This window comes from Podarcis melisellensis (genome assembly GCF_964234715.1).
Source record: "Podarcis melisellensis genome assembly, chromosome: 15".
Classification (NCBI taxonomy): Eukaryota; Metazoa; Chordata; class Lepidosauria; order Squamata; family Lacertidae; genus Podarcis; species Podarcis melisellensis.
The window spans coordinates 42,622,365-42,639,590 of record NC_138532.1 but is presented as its reverse complement, the minus strand read 5'-3'; the positions used below and the strand labels follow the sequence as shown (position 1 = coordinate 42,639,590).

General features: G+C 48.8%; 1 protein-coding gene across 3 annotated transcripts in view; it reads left to right on the top strand.

Moving 5' to 3' along the window:
• The window catches only part of GOSR1 (golgi SNAP receptor complex member 1), a 47,309-nt gene extending 30,451 nt beyond the window's left edge, over window positions 1-16,858 (top strand). For 2 of the 3 annotated variants that reach the window (XM_081890695.1, XM_081890694.1), the window contains exons 7-9: window positions 3,136-3,165; window positions 11,109-11,191; window positions 14,586-16,858. In XM_081890695.1, coding sequence (XP_081746821.1) covers window positions 3,136-3,165; window positions 11,109-11,191; window positions 14,586-14,710 — 238 coding nt within the window. In that variant the 3' untranslated portion in view covers window positions 14,711-16,858. Of the gene's footprint in view, window positions 1-3,135; window positions 3,166-5,603; window positions 5,743-11,108; window positions 11,192-14,585 lie in introns of those variants that run through there. The other variant, XM_081890696.1, reaches the window with a different exon arrangement.
• Window positions 16,859-17,226: the final 368 nt, after the last annotated feature.

The following is a 17,226-nucleotide window of genomic DNA, read 5'->3' as shown; positions in this document are numbered from 1 at the left end:
CAACCACAATGGTCAAAGGCCTGTAAACGATGCCTTATGAGGAACGGCTAAGGGAGCTGGGCATGTTTAGCCTGGAGAAGAGGAGGTTAAGGGGTGATATGATAGCCATGTTCAAATATATGAAAGGATGTCACATAGAGGAGGGAGAAAGGTTGTTTTCTGCTGCTCCAGAGAAGCGGACACGGAGCAATGGATCCAAACTACAAGAAAGAAGATTCCACCTAAACATGAGAACTTCCTGACAGTAAGAGCTGTTCGACAGTGGAATTTGCTGCCAAGGAGTGTGGTGGAGTCTCCTTCTTTGGAGGTCTTTAAGCAGAGAATCATAGAATCATAGAGTTGGAAGAGACCACAAGGGCCATCGAGTCCAACCCCCTGCCAAGCAGGAAACAAGGCTTGACAACCATATGTCAGGAGTGCTCTGATGGTGTTTCCTGCTTGGCAGGGGGTTGGACTCGATGGCCCTTGTGGTCTCTTCCAACTCTATGATTCTATGATTCTATGATCTGAAGAAGTGTGCATGCACACGAAAGTTCATACCAAGAACAAGCTTAGTTGCTCTCTAAGCTGCTACTGAACATTTATTTTATTTTATTTTATATATATATATATATATATATATGCAGGTTTTGGTGTCCTCGGGTGTCTTCCCGTGTAAAAGTTGGGGTGTCTAGGCGACGTTTCGACGAGGTCTCACTCGTCATCTTCAGGCTGGTGCTTTCGGCTTCTTGTTACTGGAACAGAGCAGGATCTCAGTGTTTGAGTTCCTATAAATACTGTTGAGGGGGTGTGGTGTATAGCCTCCAATGTTCTGGGCAGAGAGGAAGTTCCCAGGCTAGTGTGCCTTTTCTTCTTTTGTTCCTTAATTACTTGAGGGATATCTTGAGTGATTTCTTGAGTGATATCCTGAGTACCACTTAGGTGTGGATTAGTTGCTAAAGTCTTTGTGTCTTGACCTCTTGAACTTTGTGAAGAGTTTTTCTGAGAAGATGGCTGTACTGCACTTAGTTGTGCTCTGGCTTGGCTTCGTGTATAGGGGCGAGCTGTGGTTTTGTGGCCTGTGTCAGCCAGATCTGTGTAGGGATTGCAGGGGGGTGCAGCATCCGGAGGTGCCACCATGGTTTGGCTACTGGATGGTGTCTGTAATTTATCTGTGGAGAGGGTCTGGGTTTGGGTCTGGTGTGGTTGATTGGTGATGGCGTTCTGTGTGCCTCTGGATCTGGTGTCAGTTTTTGTGGGGAGGGCTAATTTCCAGATGTCTGGCAAGCGGGATGTGTCGTCACGCTTGTTCATGTTGTGAGGGTGTTTCTCTATCTCGATGGCTTCCATGATTATTCTCTTGTGGTGATGTTCCATGTTAAAGAGCAATTTGGAATCTGCAAAATTAACAGTATTTATAGGAACTCAAACACTGAGATCCTGCTCTGTTCCAGTAACAAGAAGCCGAAAGCACCAGCCTGAAGATGACGAGTGAGACCTCGTCGAAACGTCGCCTAGACACCCCAACTTTTACACGGGAAGACACCCGAGGACACCAAAACCTGCATTCCTGTACCCGTGAAAATCTACGAAAGCATATATATATACACGAAGCCAAGCCAGAGCACAACAACCAACTTCCCTTCCTTGACGTCCTAATCTACAAAAAACCTGATGGCTCCCTAGGACACACTATCTACCGGAAAAAAACACACACCAACCGCTACTTACATGCACAATCACACCACCACCCTGCACAAATAAACTCCGTAGCCAAGACTCTCATCTCCAGAACCAAACGCCTGGCTGACAAAGACCACTTGACAACTGAGTTACAGAATCTCTCAAATGTGTTAATTGCCAATGGATACCAGCAAAACAGGGTTACGAAGCTAATCCAAAAAGAAACACCCCCCAAAAACCAAGACACAGAAGAAAACAATGGCATGGCCCTCCTTCCTTATATCAAGGGCACTACAGATAAAATTAGCAAAATCCTCCATAAACACAATATCAAAACAGCCTTTTGCACCAACCAAAAAATAGCCAATATCCTCAGAAACCCCAAGGATAAAATCCAGTTGGAAAACCAAGGGGTCTATGAAATACCCTGCAAAGTCTGCCCAGCCACGTACATTGGACAAACAAACAGACGAATAAATGCACGTATCGCAGAACACAAGAATGCCGTCAAAAAAGAAGAAAAAACTTCCTCTCTTTTCCAACACATGAAAGAAACAGGACACGAAATTAATTTTGCAGATTCCAAATTGCTCTTTAACATGGAACATCACCACAAGAGAATAATCATGGAAGCCATCGAGATAGAGAAACACCCTCACAACATGAACAAGCGTGACGACACATCCCGCTTGCCAGACATCTGGAAATTAGCCCTCCCCACAAAAACTGACACCAGATCCAGAGGCACACAGAACGCCATCACCAATCAACCACACCAGACCCAAACCCAGACCCTCTCCACAGATAAATTACAGACACCATCCAGTAGCCAAACCATGGTGGCACCTCCGGATGCTGCACCCCCCTGCAATCCCTACACAGATCTGGCTGACACAGGCCACAAAACCACAGCTCGCCCCTATACACGAAGCCAAGCCAGAGCACAACTAAGTGCAGTACAGCCATCTTCTCAGAAAAACTCTTCACAAAGTTCAAGAGGTCAAGACACAAAGACTTTAGCAACTAATCCACACCTAAGTGGTACTCAGGATATCACTCAAGAAATCACTCAAGATATCCCTCAAGTAATTAAGGAACAAAAGAAGAAAAGGCACACTAGCCTGGGAACTTCCTCTCTGCCCAGAACATTGGAGGCTATACACCACACCCCCTCAACAGTATTTATAGGAACTCAAACACTGAGATCCTGCTCTGTTCCAGTAACAAGAAGCCGAAAGCACCAGCCTGAAGATGACGAGTGAGACCTCGTCGAAACGTCGCCTAGACACCCCAACTTTTACACGGGAAGACACCCGAGGACACCAAAACCTGCATATATATATATATATATATATATATATATATATATATATATATATATATATTTATATATATATATATAGTTCTACTGTGTAGAAATCGTGATGTATAAAATTCTATTTCTTTTAACTCCCCCCCCCCTTTTTTTTTCAGCTCTGACCGGCTGGTAGAAGAGACAATAAGGTAAGACCCAGGCTACCACCTCATACCCGTCTTTTTTCTAAGCTCATGCATTTTGCACTTACCTGCTTGTAGAATCAGACTTGCAAGGCTCACCCCTCCCTGCTTCAGAGTTTAGCCTCTATACAATTTCTGAGGGGTCCTAATGCCAGCCATCAACCAGCCATCTCACTTCTGGTGGGTGCAGAGATCGATGGAGATAGTTCTCTAATCCATATAGCTGCCCACTAAATTGCTTATACAACTGGAGCAATTTTTCCACTGGGATTTTAGGGTAATAGTCATACCGATGGCTGTGTCAATGAGACCTCGTGCTATCAAGCTACTTTCCCAGGTACTTAATTGCCTAAGAGCTGCCATTTGACTATCTCTCCCACTCCCCCCAAAAAGAAGACATTTGCCCCCACAATAACCAGGATAGTGGAACGTTTTGTAGATCTTTTCTAAGTCACTGACGTATCAAAATAAAAAAGGAAAAATTAAATACTGCCACCAGCCACTTGACACTTTTAGTCATAACTTTTCTTTAAAAAGCAACATCGACGTAGTTCAACAAAATAAACATTGTTAGGGGGTTGGACTAAATGACCTTTGAGTCCTTGTTACTTTGACAAGTTGACTTCACTGCTTGCCTTGGGTGGGATGCAAAGCCAGTGGTTTTTTTTCCAAAGCTCTTCGTTCTGGACTCTGTTCTTCGGACCTCCTGTTTTATTTCTGAACGTTCATTTATTATCTTATAAATGCACAGTGTCACGTCACGTGACGCCTTCAGCACTGCTGAAAGGCAATTTGAGGGTGTTTTAAATATAGATTAGCAGCAGCTGCCAGAGAGGGGCAGAGGTGTTTGCAAAGTTGTGAGAGGTAGCTCCCCTCTTTACTCAGTCTATCACCTTCTGTTTTGAGTTTTCATTGCCTTTTCAATTTGCAGCCTACTTGCATTACACACACACACACACACACACACACTCACTCTTATTTAGCAGCATAGCTGCCTCCAATTGTGAAGGCAGTGCATAGCCATCGTAGCTCTGTGAATTTGTGCAGTCGGCTTTCATGGCCATCACTGCCTCCTGTGACAGTGAGTTCCACAGTTTAACTCCATGCTCTGTGAAGAAGGGTTTTTTTTTAACCTTTCCTGAATCTTCCAACATTCAGCTTCATTGGGTGAGAGAGAGGGAGGGAAACTTTCATGTCCTCGTTTCAGGTGTGGCTTCTGCAAAACACCCTGTGAGAACAAAGCCCATGTTTTCGTTCTCTTCTCTCCCTCCCCACCCACCCCCACCCCTCGGTTTTCTTCACTGTAATTGCAAACATTTGTGTATCTGATTAATTGGTGGTAGCGCGGCTGCTGCTGTTGCTTGAGGGAATTGTACCCACTAGGAATTTGCCCGTCTCTTAATTAGCTCCTTGTCTGTCATCACCCAGTGGGAGCACGTGAGGCGATGCAGAGCCTGAACGGCGTTGAGTTACGGCTGCTTGGGTGACTGGAGCGCGGTTGGCTCCCTGGCCTTCCTGGTGCATTTCCGTCATCTGTTTAAGGCGGGTGGTAATCTGGGGAGTGGAGAGCAGGAGGAGATTGGGGATCTGCCCCAGGGCTCTTCCACAGGTCCCGAGGAGATTTGCGACAGAGCCTTTGGAGAAGGTCCATAGCTCAGTGGTAAGAGCTCGGCACAGCGAAGGTCCCAGGTTCAGTCCCTGCCGGCATCTGGGACGCCAGAAATCCTGGAGAGCTGCTGCCAGTCTGTGTAGACAATACTGAGCTAGATGGGCCAGTGATCTGGTGCAGGATAAGGCAGCTTGCTGTGTTCCTGTTTAAACCATCCCTTTCTTTAGAATCATGAGGACTGGAATCATAGCTCATTTTTAGGGAAAGAAGCATAGCTTAGTGGTACACAGACCCTGCTTTGCAGAGATAGAGCTGGGAATGTCTGAGGTCCTGGAGAGCTGCTGCCAGTCAACGCGGACAATACTGAGCTTAGATAGGCTGAAGGTCTGACTTAGTATAAGGCAGCCTTTAATTTAGAACCATGAGGACTTGAACCTTGTTTTGCTTTTAGTGCAAGACCCATAGTTCAGCGGTCAACTGTGCTGTGTGCTGTGGACACAGAACCTCCTGGGTTCAATCCCTGACAGGTAGAGCTTGTTAAGACTCCCTTCCTGAAACCTTGAGGAGCCGTTCCCTTTCAGGGTGGACACCACTGGGCTTAGAAGGACCGATGAGCTGACTGGATGAGGAAGCTTCACCTGTTCCTCTGAGATCTGTTGTCTTGCAGGAATTTGGGGGAGATGGCCCCTCAATCCGTCCTAGTGAGATAAATTTACTTCTAAATTTTTGCACGTGTGAAATTCAGCTCCAGCATCCTAAACAAAAATTTCCCCTTCCTTCCTTCCTTCCCTCCCTCCCTTTTCTCTTGCATTGCCAACTCCGTGGAAAAGAGCAGTTTTGGAAGTGCTTTCTCTTGCAAAACCATGTCCTCATTCTCCCCTCCCTCCCTCCTTCCTCCCTTCCCCTTTGTTATGTCAGCTTTCCCTGAAATGAAGTAAAACGAATGACCGGCTACGCTCCATGCGCCACCTAAATGAAGCAGAAATTCCTGTGCGCCATCATCAAGAAAGGCTTCTTGCTGCCTCCTCTGTAGTTTTATGACTGCTGGGGGATTTTTGAGGGGAGGGGCACTCTTCGTTGTGGCTCCGTTTGTTTAGCTGCAAACCCCGAGAAAATTGGAGGGGTTTGGAGGGGTGATCTCTCTCAGCTCTTCAGGGTACATTAAACCTCCTTCTGAAAATTGGAGAAGGATGCACCAGGGTGTGGCATTTAGCAGAGTGACCTAGTGAGAGAATTCTGTTAGCTCTGGGCAACAGCCCGAGTGGTTCAACTCTCCTCACCCACCCCAGTTATATTCAGCAGTGACTGGTGCCATTGAGACTGGTGGGACGGAAGGCAGGGATGCCAATGGGAGGCAGGGCCAGAGGTAACCAGGGGCAACACAGAGGAGGAAAAGGAGGGAGCTGGTGGGCAAGGTCAGCCCCAGGGGGCTGGTTGTGGGTAAAGAGGCAGTCAGGTGTGGGGCTGGCTGAAGGCAAGAAGAATCACCATGGTGGGGCAATGCCCCAGTAGCCCTCAGTAGCTTTGAAACGATACAATAATCTTTATTGTCATTGTCCCATACAGAACAACGAAATTGGAAAACAATCTACATTCAGACATTCAGAAACCAGCAAGCCTGCTATCCCAGCCTTGTTAGCCCCCTAAAAACTCATAATACCCCATAATCAAGTACAATATACTCCCATAGAGACTACCTTACACTGCGTTTAAAACCAAAAGTACATTTGGATAGAAACTGTTTCTCAGGCAGCTAGTTCTAGTCTTTATAACCCTGTACCTTCTTCCAGAAGGCAGAAGCTGAAAGAGATCATTACCGGGATGCGCACTATCCTGCACTCTCTCTGCAGCTTTCTTATGACACCTGGAAGCGTAGATTTGATCCAAGGTGGGAAGAGTGCACCCAGTTATTCTCTCCGCAGTCTTTACAACCCTGGACAGCATTGTTTTTTCCTTGACCGTGCAGCTCCCAAACCAGTTTCTACTGCACACACAAACAGAGGTATTTCATGGTCAAATGCAGGTGTGGAAGGTTTAGTGCGTAACACTAGCATGCCAGCCAGGAGGGACATTGCCAGGAGGTGCCACTGGGGATTATAGAATCGTAGAATCATAGAGTTGGAAGGTACCCCAAGGTCATCCAGTCCAACCCCCTGCCATGCAGGAATCTCAACTAAAGCATCCAAGAGAGGTGGCCATCCGACCTCTGCTTAAACACTTCCAAGGAAGGAGAGTCCTCTACCTCCCAAGGGAGACCATTCCACTGTCAAACAGCTCTAAGTGTCATAAAGTTCTTCCTGACGGTTAGTTGGAATCTCCTTTCTTGTAACTTGAAGCCACTGGTTCAAGTCCTGCCCTCCGGAGTGGAGAAACCAAGCTTGCCCCATCCTTCATGTGAGTCCTTCAGATATTGGAAGATGGCTCCCATATCTCCTCTCAGTCTCCACTTTCCCAGGCTAAACATCCCCAACTCCCTCAACCGTTCCTCCTTAGACTTGGTTTCCAAGCCCATGGCCATCCTGGTCACCCTCCTCTGCCCACCTCCCAGCCTCTCAACATCCTTCTTAATTGTGGTGGGCAGAACTGGAATCCGTACTCCAGGTGTGGTTTGCCCAAGGCAGAACAGAGTGGGACTATTACTTCCCTTGATTGGAGCACTTTGCTTCTGTGGACGCAGCCTAACAGGTCAAGCGGGGGCTCTGGGCTGGTACTTACTCACTAGCCCTTGGACTTTGCCCCCTCCCGCTGCCTCCCCCAGCGGAAAAACTCAGCCCCTTTCTGCTGCTCTGAAACCGTTTTGCAAGGCTGGTGCTGGAGAAGGCGGTTCTGCTGCTCCAAGCATCTCACCGGAGGTTTTTAAGCAGCTGTCGGAAAAGGTTCCTTTCAAGCTTCTCTTCCTTAATGGTGTCCCCCCCCCCCCCACTTTTTCTCTCTCTCCTTTCTAATGCAACAGAAAAGCATCTGGCAGCCTTCCCCCCCCCCCCCGCCAGCTGAAGCGAGGGGAGTGCTTGCGGCAGCCTTTGCAGCGAGCGAGCCTGAGATGTATTTAACATTAGCGCTTGGCTCGGGGCCCTCCCACCCGCACGGCTGGCTGGCAGGGCGTCGTGGCGGGTTGATTGGGTTGCTTCTTCAAGCCCCCAAACCCAGCCCTGCTCAGATCGGGGGCCGCTCAGTTGCCCAGGGTAAGGATCATGGTTCTGGACAAAAACGATTCTGTGTTTCTTGGGCAGAAAATGGCAGCTCCCTTGCTCAGGGAAGCCCTTTCCAGCTGAGGGCCACATTCTGTCCTGGGCAACCATCTGGGGGCCACATGCCTGTGGTGGGCGGGGCTAGACGTGGAAGTGGGTGGAGCAACAGATGCAAATCTTGTAATTCTTCAGTAAGCTGGTTTCTTCACACCCACCTGCCCTTCTCTTGGAAAAGGGCCATAGCTTTCCAGGTTCAGTCCCCAGCATCTCCCACGTTTAAACTATCTCCTGCTTGAAACCCTGGAGAGCTGCTGCCAGCCAGTGTAGACAACTCTGAGCTAGATGGACCCAGTGATCTGACTCAGTATAAGGCAGCTTCCTATGATTCTATACTATTTCTTGCAAAAACAAGAAGCATTATCAGAGTGAATTTTCTGCTTTAGGGATGCAAATAATTTAGTCTAGTCATATGCCCTGAATGTTTATGATGAATGAATGTTTATGTTTTACCTATAAATACAGAAATGTCATAATGTTTATGAATGTTTATGTTTTACCTATAAATACAGAAATGTCATACCACGTCTCCCTGGTAAAACCTGTGCTCAGTTCTGGGGCTTTTTGAATATTCCCTTGAGGGAAGACTCCTATGTAAAAAAATTTTAAAAAAATGTCCCTACACGGGCTGCCGCAAATCCATATTGGCCAGCAGAACAAACCTTTATTATTGTATGCTCAGAGTACAAACTGAGAGGCAGAAAAGGTAATGCTTTGGATTTCTGGTGAAAGGAAAACCTTATGAGGTTTACGGCTCAGGTCGAAAAGATACGCAGGGAAGCTGAATAAATTTTTCCTCCACGGAGAAAGTAGGTAGGGAGAATTCCTCCCTCCCCCCTCACAATACTAGAACCCCAGAAAGTCACCCATTGAAACTGAATGCTGGGAGATTCAAGAGAGACGAAGGAAGGACTTTGTCACATAGTGTGTGGTATGACTGTGGAACTCACTGCCACAAGAGGTGATGACTAGCAGGTTGGATGGTTTTAAAAGGGGGTTTGGGGGGGAATTCATGGTGGATCAGGCTATGAATGACTACTGACTATGATGGCCACGCTCCCTCTCTGCCAGAGGCAGTATTCTGCTTATCTCAGTCTGAGACTCATAAACAGGGAGCATGCTGTTGCATGGTCTGGATCCAGCAGCCAAGCTCTTCTGGTGCTCTTATGTAAAGAAGGTGGATACTTAGGCTGGGAAGTGTTATCATCTGACTGGAGGTTTTCATTAGCCAATCACATAAATCACTTGCTGTCATTCACCAATTACGTAAAGCCAATTATGGTTGTTTATTTCATGGCAGTGCAAAGTTTCTCTGACTTTCTAAGTCGGGCCATAGCTCCGTGGCTGAGCAGCCGCCTTGCATGCAGAAATCCCCAGCTAAGGCTGGGGAAACCAGGCCTGAAACCCTGGGCAGACACTGCCAGTCAGTGCAGACAGTGCTAGGTGGAACACATAAAGCTCTCCTTTTGCATTGGAAGGACCATAGCTCAGTGGCATAAAGCATCTGCTTTGCACACCGAAGGCCCCAGATTCGATCGCCAGCATCTTTGAGCAGGACCGGAAAGATCCTCTGCCTGAAACCCTGGAGAGCCTCTTTAAGTCAAGTGTAGACAATACTGAGCTAGATGGACGAATGAGTCTGACTTGGGATGAGGCTGCTTCTTGTACCTGATACTCTCTTAGCAACAAATCCACCCAGGAAATGTGCTTTCCAGTGTTACGGAGCAGCATGGCAAACCTCTCTTTCTCCCTCTTGCTCCCTGGTTTGCAGAATTTCCTTCCTGTCTCCCATCTTCATTTTCTCGTTTTCACCCCTTTTCCTTCTGCTTCCTGCGCATTTGCAGGCCGCTCCTCCAGCTTTGAGGATCCCCTTTTGAATCCCTTTCTTTGCCACACCGCAGAAGGAGAAGACTTTCTGCTTCTTTGTTTTCCTTCCTCCGCCCCCTGCTCGCCTGATCTTCAAAAGAGGGCTCCCATGAGTGCCAGCGGGTTGCCTCTCTTTCCCCTTGGGCCTGGGTAGCTGTGGAAACAAACACCGATTTGCCGTGCTGCGTATACAGAGGTTCCCATTTTTAAAAAACACATACAAAAACCCAACAACCTCCTATACACCCGCCTTGGGGTTTGCCAAGGCCGCATCTTAACACGGCTAAACACTTCCGAAACGAAGCAAACCTCAAGAAATAAAAGAGAGCAGGATTCAGCAAAGTGATTCTTCCCCATCCCTGTAGGGCCCGGGTTCAAACCCCAGCAGCATCTCCAGGTAGGCCTGGTGGGAAGGACTCCCTGTCTGAAAGCATGGAGAGCTGCTGCCAGCCAGTGCAGACAACCCTGGGTGGGATAGGCCAATGGTCTGGCTCAGTATAAGGCAGCTTCCTGTGTTTGTATCTCCCTCTCCGCTCCTGATTAGCTTTTGTGTTGCCCAGTCTGTCCGCAAGTTGTGCTCCGCACGACCTCTCCCCACAGCAACCAGGGCTGGCTCTGACACCCCATGCACAACTCCCTGTCACTCAGCAAAGTGCCTTCTCACTGTCATCATCCCCAGCTGCCACCGCCTCTCTCCTTCCCTCTTGCGGCCGCCCCCTGCTTGCTTGCTTTCACTTGCTTGCTTGCTTGCTTGCATCCTTAAAACATTCTAGGTTTTGAGTCGCTTATGGTCTTCTCTCCGCCCTCTGTGGTCCCTCCTCTTGTCATAAGCAGCAGACTTTAGACCGCTTCCAACTTTGAAAAAGAAACGCCTTCATGGAGCTTTAAACACGAGACGGTACCTGCTGTGGGGCCTTCTGCTGGTTTTAACAGCTATCCCCTCTGTTTAGGGAACCCCGGGATCCGAGTGGGGCCTTGGGATCTCTAGCAGAGGCATTCCCTGTGCACCCTCATCAAATGACAACTCCCAGAATTCTTTGGGGAGCGGGAAACCATGATGGTTGAAACCGTATTCAGCTTGTACTTGTCCACATGCTTCCACTTGCATCCATGCATATATATGTGGCAGCTTTTTGTTATGTCAGATTGCAAGTTATTCGGGGTACCAGTGACATTACCTTTCTTTCCTTTTCTCTCTCTCTCTCTCTGCTCACCCACCTCCTTTCCAGCATTGCCATGGCAACGAAAGAAAACATGACCTCTCAACGAGGGATGATGAAGTCCATACAGAGCAAGATGAACACTTTGGCCAGTATCCTTTCAAAGAAAGCCGGTTCTGCTTTCAAACATCCCCACGTTGCAATTAACTGCGGCTGGGCAGGGTGGGTGCAATCTTCCTCTAGCTAAACTTCGCCTTGGACCTGCTCCGGAGTGCAGACTCTTGTTCTGCCGGGTGAAATAACTCAAACTTGGGTTTCTGTTCCTGCCAGATTATTTAACGCATGAATCTGAGCAGTGCCCCAGGCAAGGGTTAAAGGCACAGAAGGGGAACTGGGTGGCAAAGTTTGCGGCAAGACATTGATCCAACAAGCTGCACGCCACCCCTGCGGGGCGGGCACCAGCCTGAGCATGGCATAGAACAGGCACCTTTGCTCTGGGCAAGCAAATGGTGACTCCTGGGCTGGGCATGTGAGGTTCGTTCATCATGGCTTTGGCATCCCCATGGAGGCGTCACCTCAGTATCCAACTTGCTCTCAAGGAGGCTGCTTACTCGCAGAAGGGGCTGATGGCAACAGGGTGGGTAGACCAGGCTAGAGGTGTCCAGTATCACAGGGTGTGGGAGACACCTCTCTGACCCCCCCCCCGCTTGAAACTTCCCCAGGGTCAAGCTCCTCTTGATGACTGGCACTGCCCCGATTTCACCCCTCTCTCATCCCGCTCAGGCTCCGCCTGCCCCTCTGCCAATTCGTCTAGCTCCAGATTCCCACTCTCTCCAACCCATCTCCACGGGGGTCGTGAGAATTCTCCTTTGACACCTGCCCCCCCTTTGGAGGAAGCATTCTAAAGGACAAGCAAACTTTTCCAACAAACACCAAAGGAAATCGCTTCGGTCAGCCTTTGCAAGCTCCCATGGTAGACCACAGAACTATTAATCTCAGGGTCATGGGTTCGAGTCCTGCGTTGGGCAAAAGATTCCTGCATTGCAGGAGGTTGGGCTGGATGAGCCTTGTGGTCCCTTCCATGATTCTACGATCAGCCTGTCAGCACAGCCGTGTTTTAGACTACAACCCCCATCAGCCCTAGCTGGAACAGCCGTATTTTGGACTCCAGTCCCCATCATCCTCTGATGAAGTCACCATGTTTTGGACCCCAACTCCCATCAGCCCCAGCTGCCCAAGTCCTGGGGGGGGGGGGACAAGGTTGGCAGAGTCTTCTGCAGGGGTTTCTTCCATCTTCCTCTCCCTCCCTTTCCTGCAGCCAACCGGAAGATTGCTGCAACGTCAGCGCATCCCCCAGGCTGCTCTCGTTCCTCTCCTGGTCTGTGTGTCTCCCCACCCACCCTGACTCGTTCTCCTCGTTCCTCTTCGCTCCCCAAGCCTAAGAACAAAGCTTTTGCCCCCTCCTGCCTCCCTTGCATGAGCCCAAAGAAAAGGCATTAAGCCTCATTTGATTAGACAGATCACATTCCCAAAGATGCGCAGCTTGATGAACCATTCAGGCTTCTCTTTTTCTTTCCCCCGTTCCTTCGTTCCCCCCTCCCTCCCCTCCAGCATCGGGCACAAACAAAGCAACGTTGGCTATTAGCATTGCCCTTAAAAGATTATTGGGGAAGGAGGTATAAGACCCGCAGAAGGTGCAGCCTTTTCCGGTGCTTCTGATCAGCAGGGAAAGCTGCGAAGCCATCGCTGTCGACTCCAAGGGACCCCCTCATAGGCGAGGCCCAGAGCAAAGGAGATTCCCCAAGCCCTGCTTCCTTGCTGCGTGACATGCAAGGGAATCTTGGAAGGCAGGGATGGAGAGAGACAGGTGGCCCTCTGGACATCATTGGCCTCCAGCTCCCAGCAGCCCCATTGCGGCAGGTGGCAGGGCATGATGGGAGTTGTAGTACCGCAGGATCCGGAGGGCCACGGCCGCTCCCCATCCCCGTTTAAGGAGGAGGAGTTGGAAGAATCCTTCTTTGTGCATCAAGCACAGGGACACCTGTGGCCCCACAGATGCTGTCAGACTCCCAGCTCCCCTTGTCCCCTGCATGGCTGGTGGCAGAGCATGATGGGTCTTGTAGTCCAATGGCATCTTTCCTGTCCCCTTCATAAGGGCACTGTTGCTCTTCCCTCTGAGGGAAGGCCTGTCTATTAGGGGTGTTTATAATGCTTTTCCCTTGCACTGGAAGTAAACCACTGGGGCACATTTTCTTTTTTCTTTTTTGCACCCTGATTCCCTGGCCTGCGTATGTTCAGTATATGCTATGTTATTTTCTCTCCCTTGCTCCTTCTCCCCCCCCCCCCCTCGGTTAGTTGTTATGGTCTCTAAACAATTATCTAAAGCAGCTAAGCTCCCTCTGTATCACAAACCAAGCCAGTCATTTAGGAAGATTAAATACTAGGATTCTGCATAATTGTGAGCATTAAGCTTCCTCACCCCCCTTCTCATTATTGCTCCCCCTTTTTCTTTTATTCTGATGACAAAAAAAACAATTGCAGTCCCACTAATAAGCTGTTAAGCGGTTAAAGCCACATGTCTCTCCTTAATCTCAGCAGTTGGGGACTTTTCCTTCCCCTCTTTGATGACTAATGATCTTGGGGACAGGCTTCTGACATGTTCCATTCCCCTTCTCCCCTGCCCTATGCTCTGCTCGTATTAAAAATTCAAATCTTCATGGATTGGGGAACCTCAGACCCTTGGGGGCTGAATGCGGCCCCCTCCAAGCCTCTCTGCCTGCCCCCCATGATTCTCCCCAAGCCATGCCATTCACCAGCCCTGCTTTACACTCTGGGTGAAGGAAGAAAGGGTGGGAGATGCTGGCCACCCCATTGATCTGCCCCTCCCCACCCCATGTATCTAGTTCCTAAAATCCTTCTGAATCAAAAAGGGCCCTTCTGTGATTGAGTATCTGCACCGGTTGGATTTCTGCTCATCGTAGAGCTTTTGAAAGCATGGCTGCCTGTCCAGGGGAGGGGAGGAAGTGGGTAGCTTCAGGGCAAGATGGGGAACCTCTGGCCTTCAGACCTCTCATCCCTTCCCTTGCCACGCCTCCTCTCCTCAGGCCACACCTCCTCTCCTCAGGCCACGCCTCCTCTCTGCCCTTCCTTCTCTCCCTCCCTTGAGAGTTTCTGCCTGCCTGGAAACGTGTCCCTGAACTGGCCATACCTCTTCGCTTGCCTGCGTGGAGGACGGAGAAAAGGGTGGATGCACCTGAATATCAAGGCCATGAATGTTTATGCGGCTGGAGGTTTTTAAGCAGAGGTTGAGTCGCCATCTGCCAGGGCTTCTTCAGCTGCAACTCCTGCATTGCAGGGGGTTGGTCTAGATGGCCTTTGGGGGGTCCCTTCCAATTCTATGTTTCCTCCAGGCGTGGACACTGAGGTCCAGTAGCCTTGCAAGGGGCCACGGGGAGGGAGTGGAAAGGTACACTCAGGGCGCGCTCCCTGGACAACATGCATTCCTTGGCACAATGATCACCTTAACTCTGCTCCCCCCCAAAAAAGACCGGTTTCCAGCTGTCAACAGCCTGATCCAGCGGATCAACTTCCGCAAGCGGCGGGACTCCCTCATCCTGGGCGGCGTTATCGGGATCTGCACCATCCTCTTGTTACTCTACGCTTTCCATTGACGGGACGCTTTGCACAGAGACTTCTGAGCTTGGAGGGGGGTGTCCATTGCCTAGTCTGGGAGGGACAGGCAGGCAAAGACTGTTGGAGTGCCCCCCCCCTCTGGTGAAATCGAAGCCGAGGGTCACGCAGAGAGGAGGGTGGCATGGGGGGGGGTCACGCTCCCTCTCTCTGAGGCCGGCCACAACCCCCAGAGGTGTCTCCCCCTTCATCTCTTTTCAGTTACGGTTGTACTCAAAACATGTGCATTAACGCTTCCCTTCTTTTGAAAAACACACACATATGCATAGGCTCAAGGTGAGTAAACCTGCGTGAAAATGCTGCCACCTTTAGTGTCACCTAGGACCATATTTTGGTGGGGTTGGGACCCAAAAAAGATCCATCTCCAATTTTCTCAAACCCACCTGCCCATCAAATGTCGAGTCAAGCCTTTCTCAAATGTTTTGAGATCTTGAGGTGGCTTCAAGCCAGCATGTGCTGGTTTTATTATGAATACAGCTTGAAGACATCTGGTTTCTTTAAAAATATATATATAATAATTCTAGCCTGGTCCAGCCGTTCGATTGTTCCTGCGTTACTTTGAGCCGCCGCCTGCCTCTTGGAGATCCCTGCGAGAGATCCAGTTGCTTGGCTCCCTTTTCACAGCACACCAATCTGTGCATGTTCAGGAGGGATTCCTGGTGGATTTAAGGAAGAGGGGAGATCCTCTGGGGGTGGGGCGAGGGATATAAAATCCCCTTTTTGGAGAAAGGGACTTTTGAGAGCGACCAAAGCCTATCATCTTGACTCATATCTCTGGCCAGGGCTTCACATAGGACCCGTTTTTTTAAAAAAAAAATAATTATTTTAATTTAGATGGAAAGCTATTCTAAACATTGTTTTCTACTGTAATGTATGTGGCATTCTTTTTTGGGGGGCGGGGAGAAGGTGCAGTCAGAGCATGAGGGGAACACATAAGGGCCATCATGTTTGACGTGGAGAAGGGCTTGTGTGTTCTTGGAATCTCTCTTCGTAAAACTGTTGAGATATAGATGGCCATGCTCCTATTTAAAGGACTTAAGAAAGAGAGAGAGACACGTCCTTTTGGATCTTGCAACGTCGTGGGGAGGGTGGGATGGCTGCAGATGCATTTATTTTTATGTCTTTTCTGTCCTCACCGGCATGAATCAGTCTTCTCTTCAGATGTCACCTTCGCACACCAGAAAAGAAATCAGATTGTGAGCTCTCTTCTCCCGGGCTTCCTAACCTGTCCTAAAGCAGCCTGCTCCTGTTCTAACAACAGACACTGGATTTCCAGGGGTTTGGGGTTTTTTTAAAAAAAGAAAAATAGGTTTTAAAAATTACCAAATTGTTGTGGCAGCCTCTCCAGACTCAGACAAGAGCTCGCCGTTTTCCATAGAAGCAAATGCGGATTCCATGTTCCGCCCATTCTTTTAGCGAAAGTGGGGAGTCGGGCTAGAGCAGCCTGTGGCAGCCTGGTGCCCTTCCTTCCAGGTGTTCTGGACTATGGCACGCCATCGAAACATCTGGAGGCACCAGGTTGGCCAAGGCTGATCAAGAGACTTTGCATCAGTCACTGCTTTAACTTAGAGGCTTCCAAGTAACCTGTTTCTGGGCCCAGCAAAGACCATATCCCGTGCACCTTGTGCAAAAAGCAACAACATCCAAACCCGAACCATTGGAATTAATATATGATCGTTTAGATGGACTCAGAAAATTGCCGTTTTACAGATGCTCCAAATTCCTTGAGCTGATTTAACTGTTGATCCTGTTTGGGTTTTGAAGGCGTTTTACCGTTAGTGCTGATTTCCTTAAACAAAAAAATTACAGGGTTTATATCCTTTGCTTACAAGGAATGGCCAGATGGTTGATAGTAGAGAAATATCTTCGGATCCATACAAACTGTTGACTTGGGAAATGGCGAAGGGGAAGATTAAAGGGCAATTAAGTGGATTTGCTATCAAATTTCTGCAACCAGAGTTGGAAAGGATGACCCCTGGATTCTCTTTTATTTTCTTCTGTACTTCTTGGCCACATGTCGACGGTGGGTGTACTCTGCTGAGATGGGAAGGACTGGGTTGCTTTCTGTAGCTGGCAAAGTAATAAGTTAAGCACTATCCTAAATAAAATCCATTTATTTAATCTTAGAATTGTTAGTTCTTTTCCCCCCTCCCCGAGATTCAGCGGAAGACTATTTGGAGTGTATCTTGAGAACTCGTGGGGAGCTAGGAGCAGTGGAGAATGAGATACAGAACCAATGTCGTTCAGCTAGAGAGGGTGCAGACATCAGTATGTAACAGAATGTTCCATGTTTCAAAACACACACAGAGACTCCCTGCCTGTGGAAAGCTAGCTCATATTAAATCCTTGATCCTCTAGTTTTCAATGTGCAGGGTGGTTTGTTACTTCTTAAATGTGGGGAGCTATTGAAAAGAACAAAAACGAGTTCCCCTGCTGTAATCCATACTGGTACACACTCCTACAGGATCTGTGCTGTGTGATTTTGCCAGACGTGTCG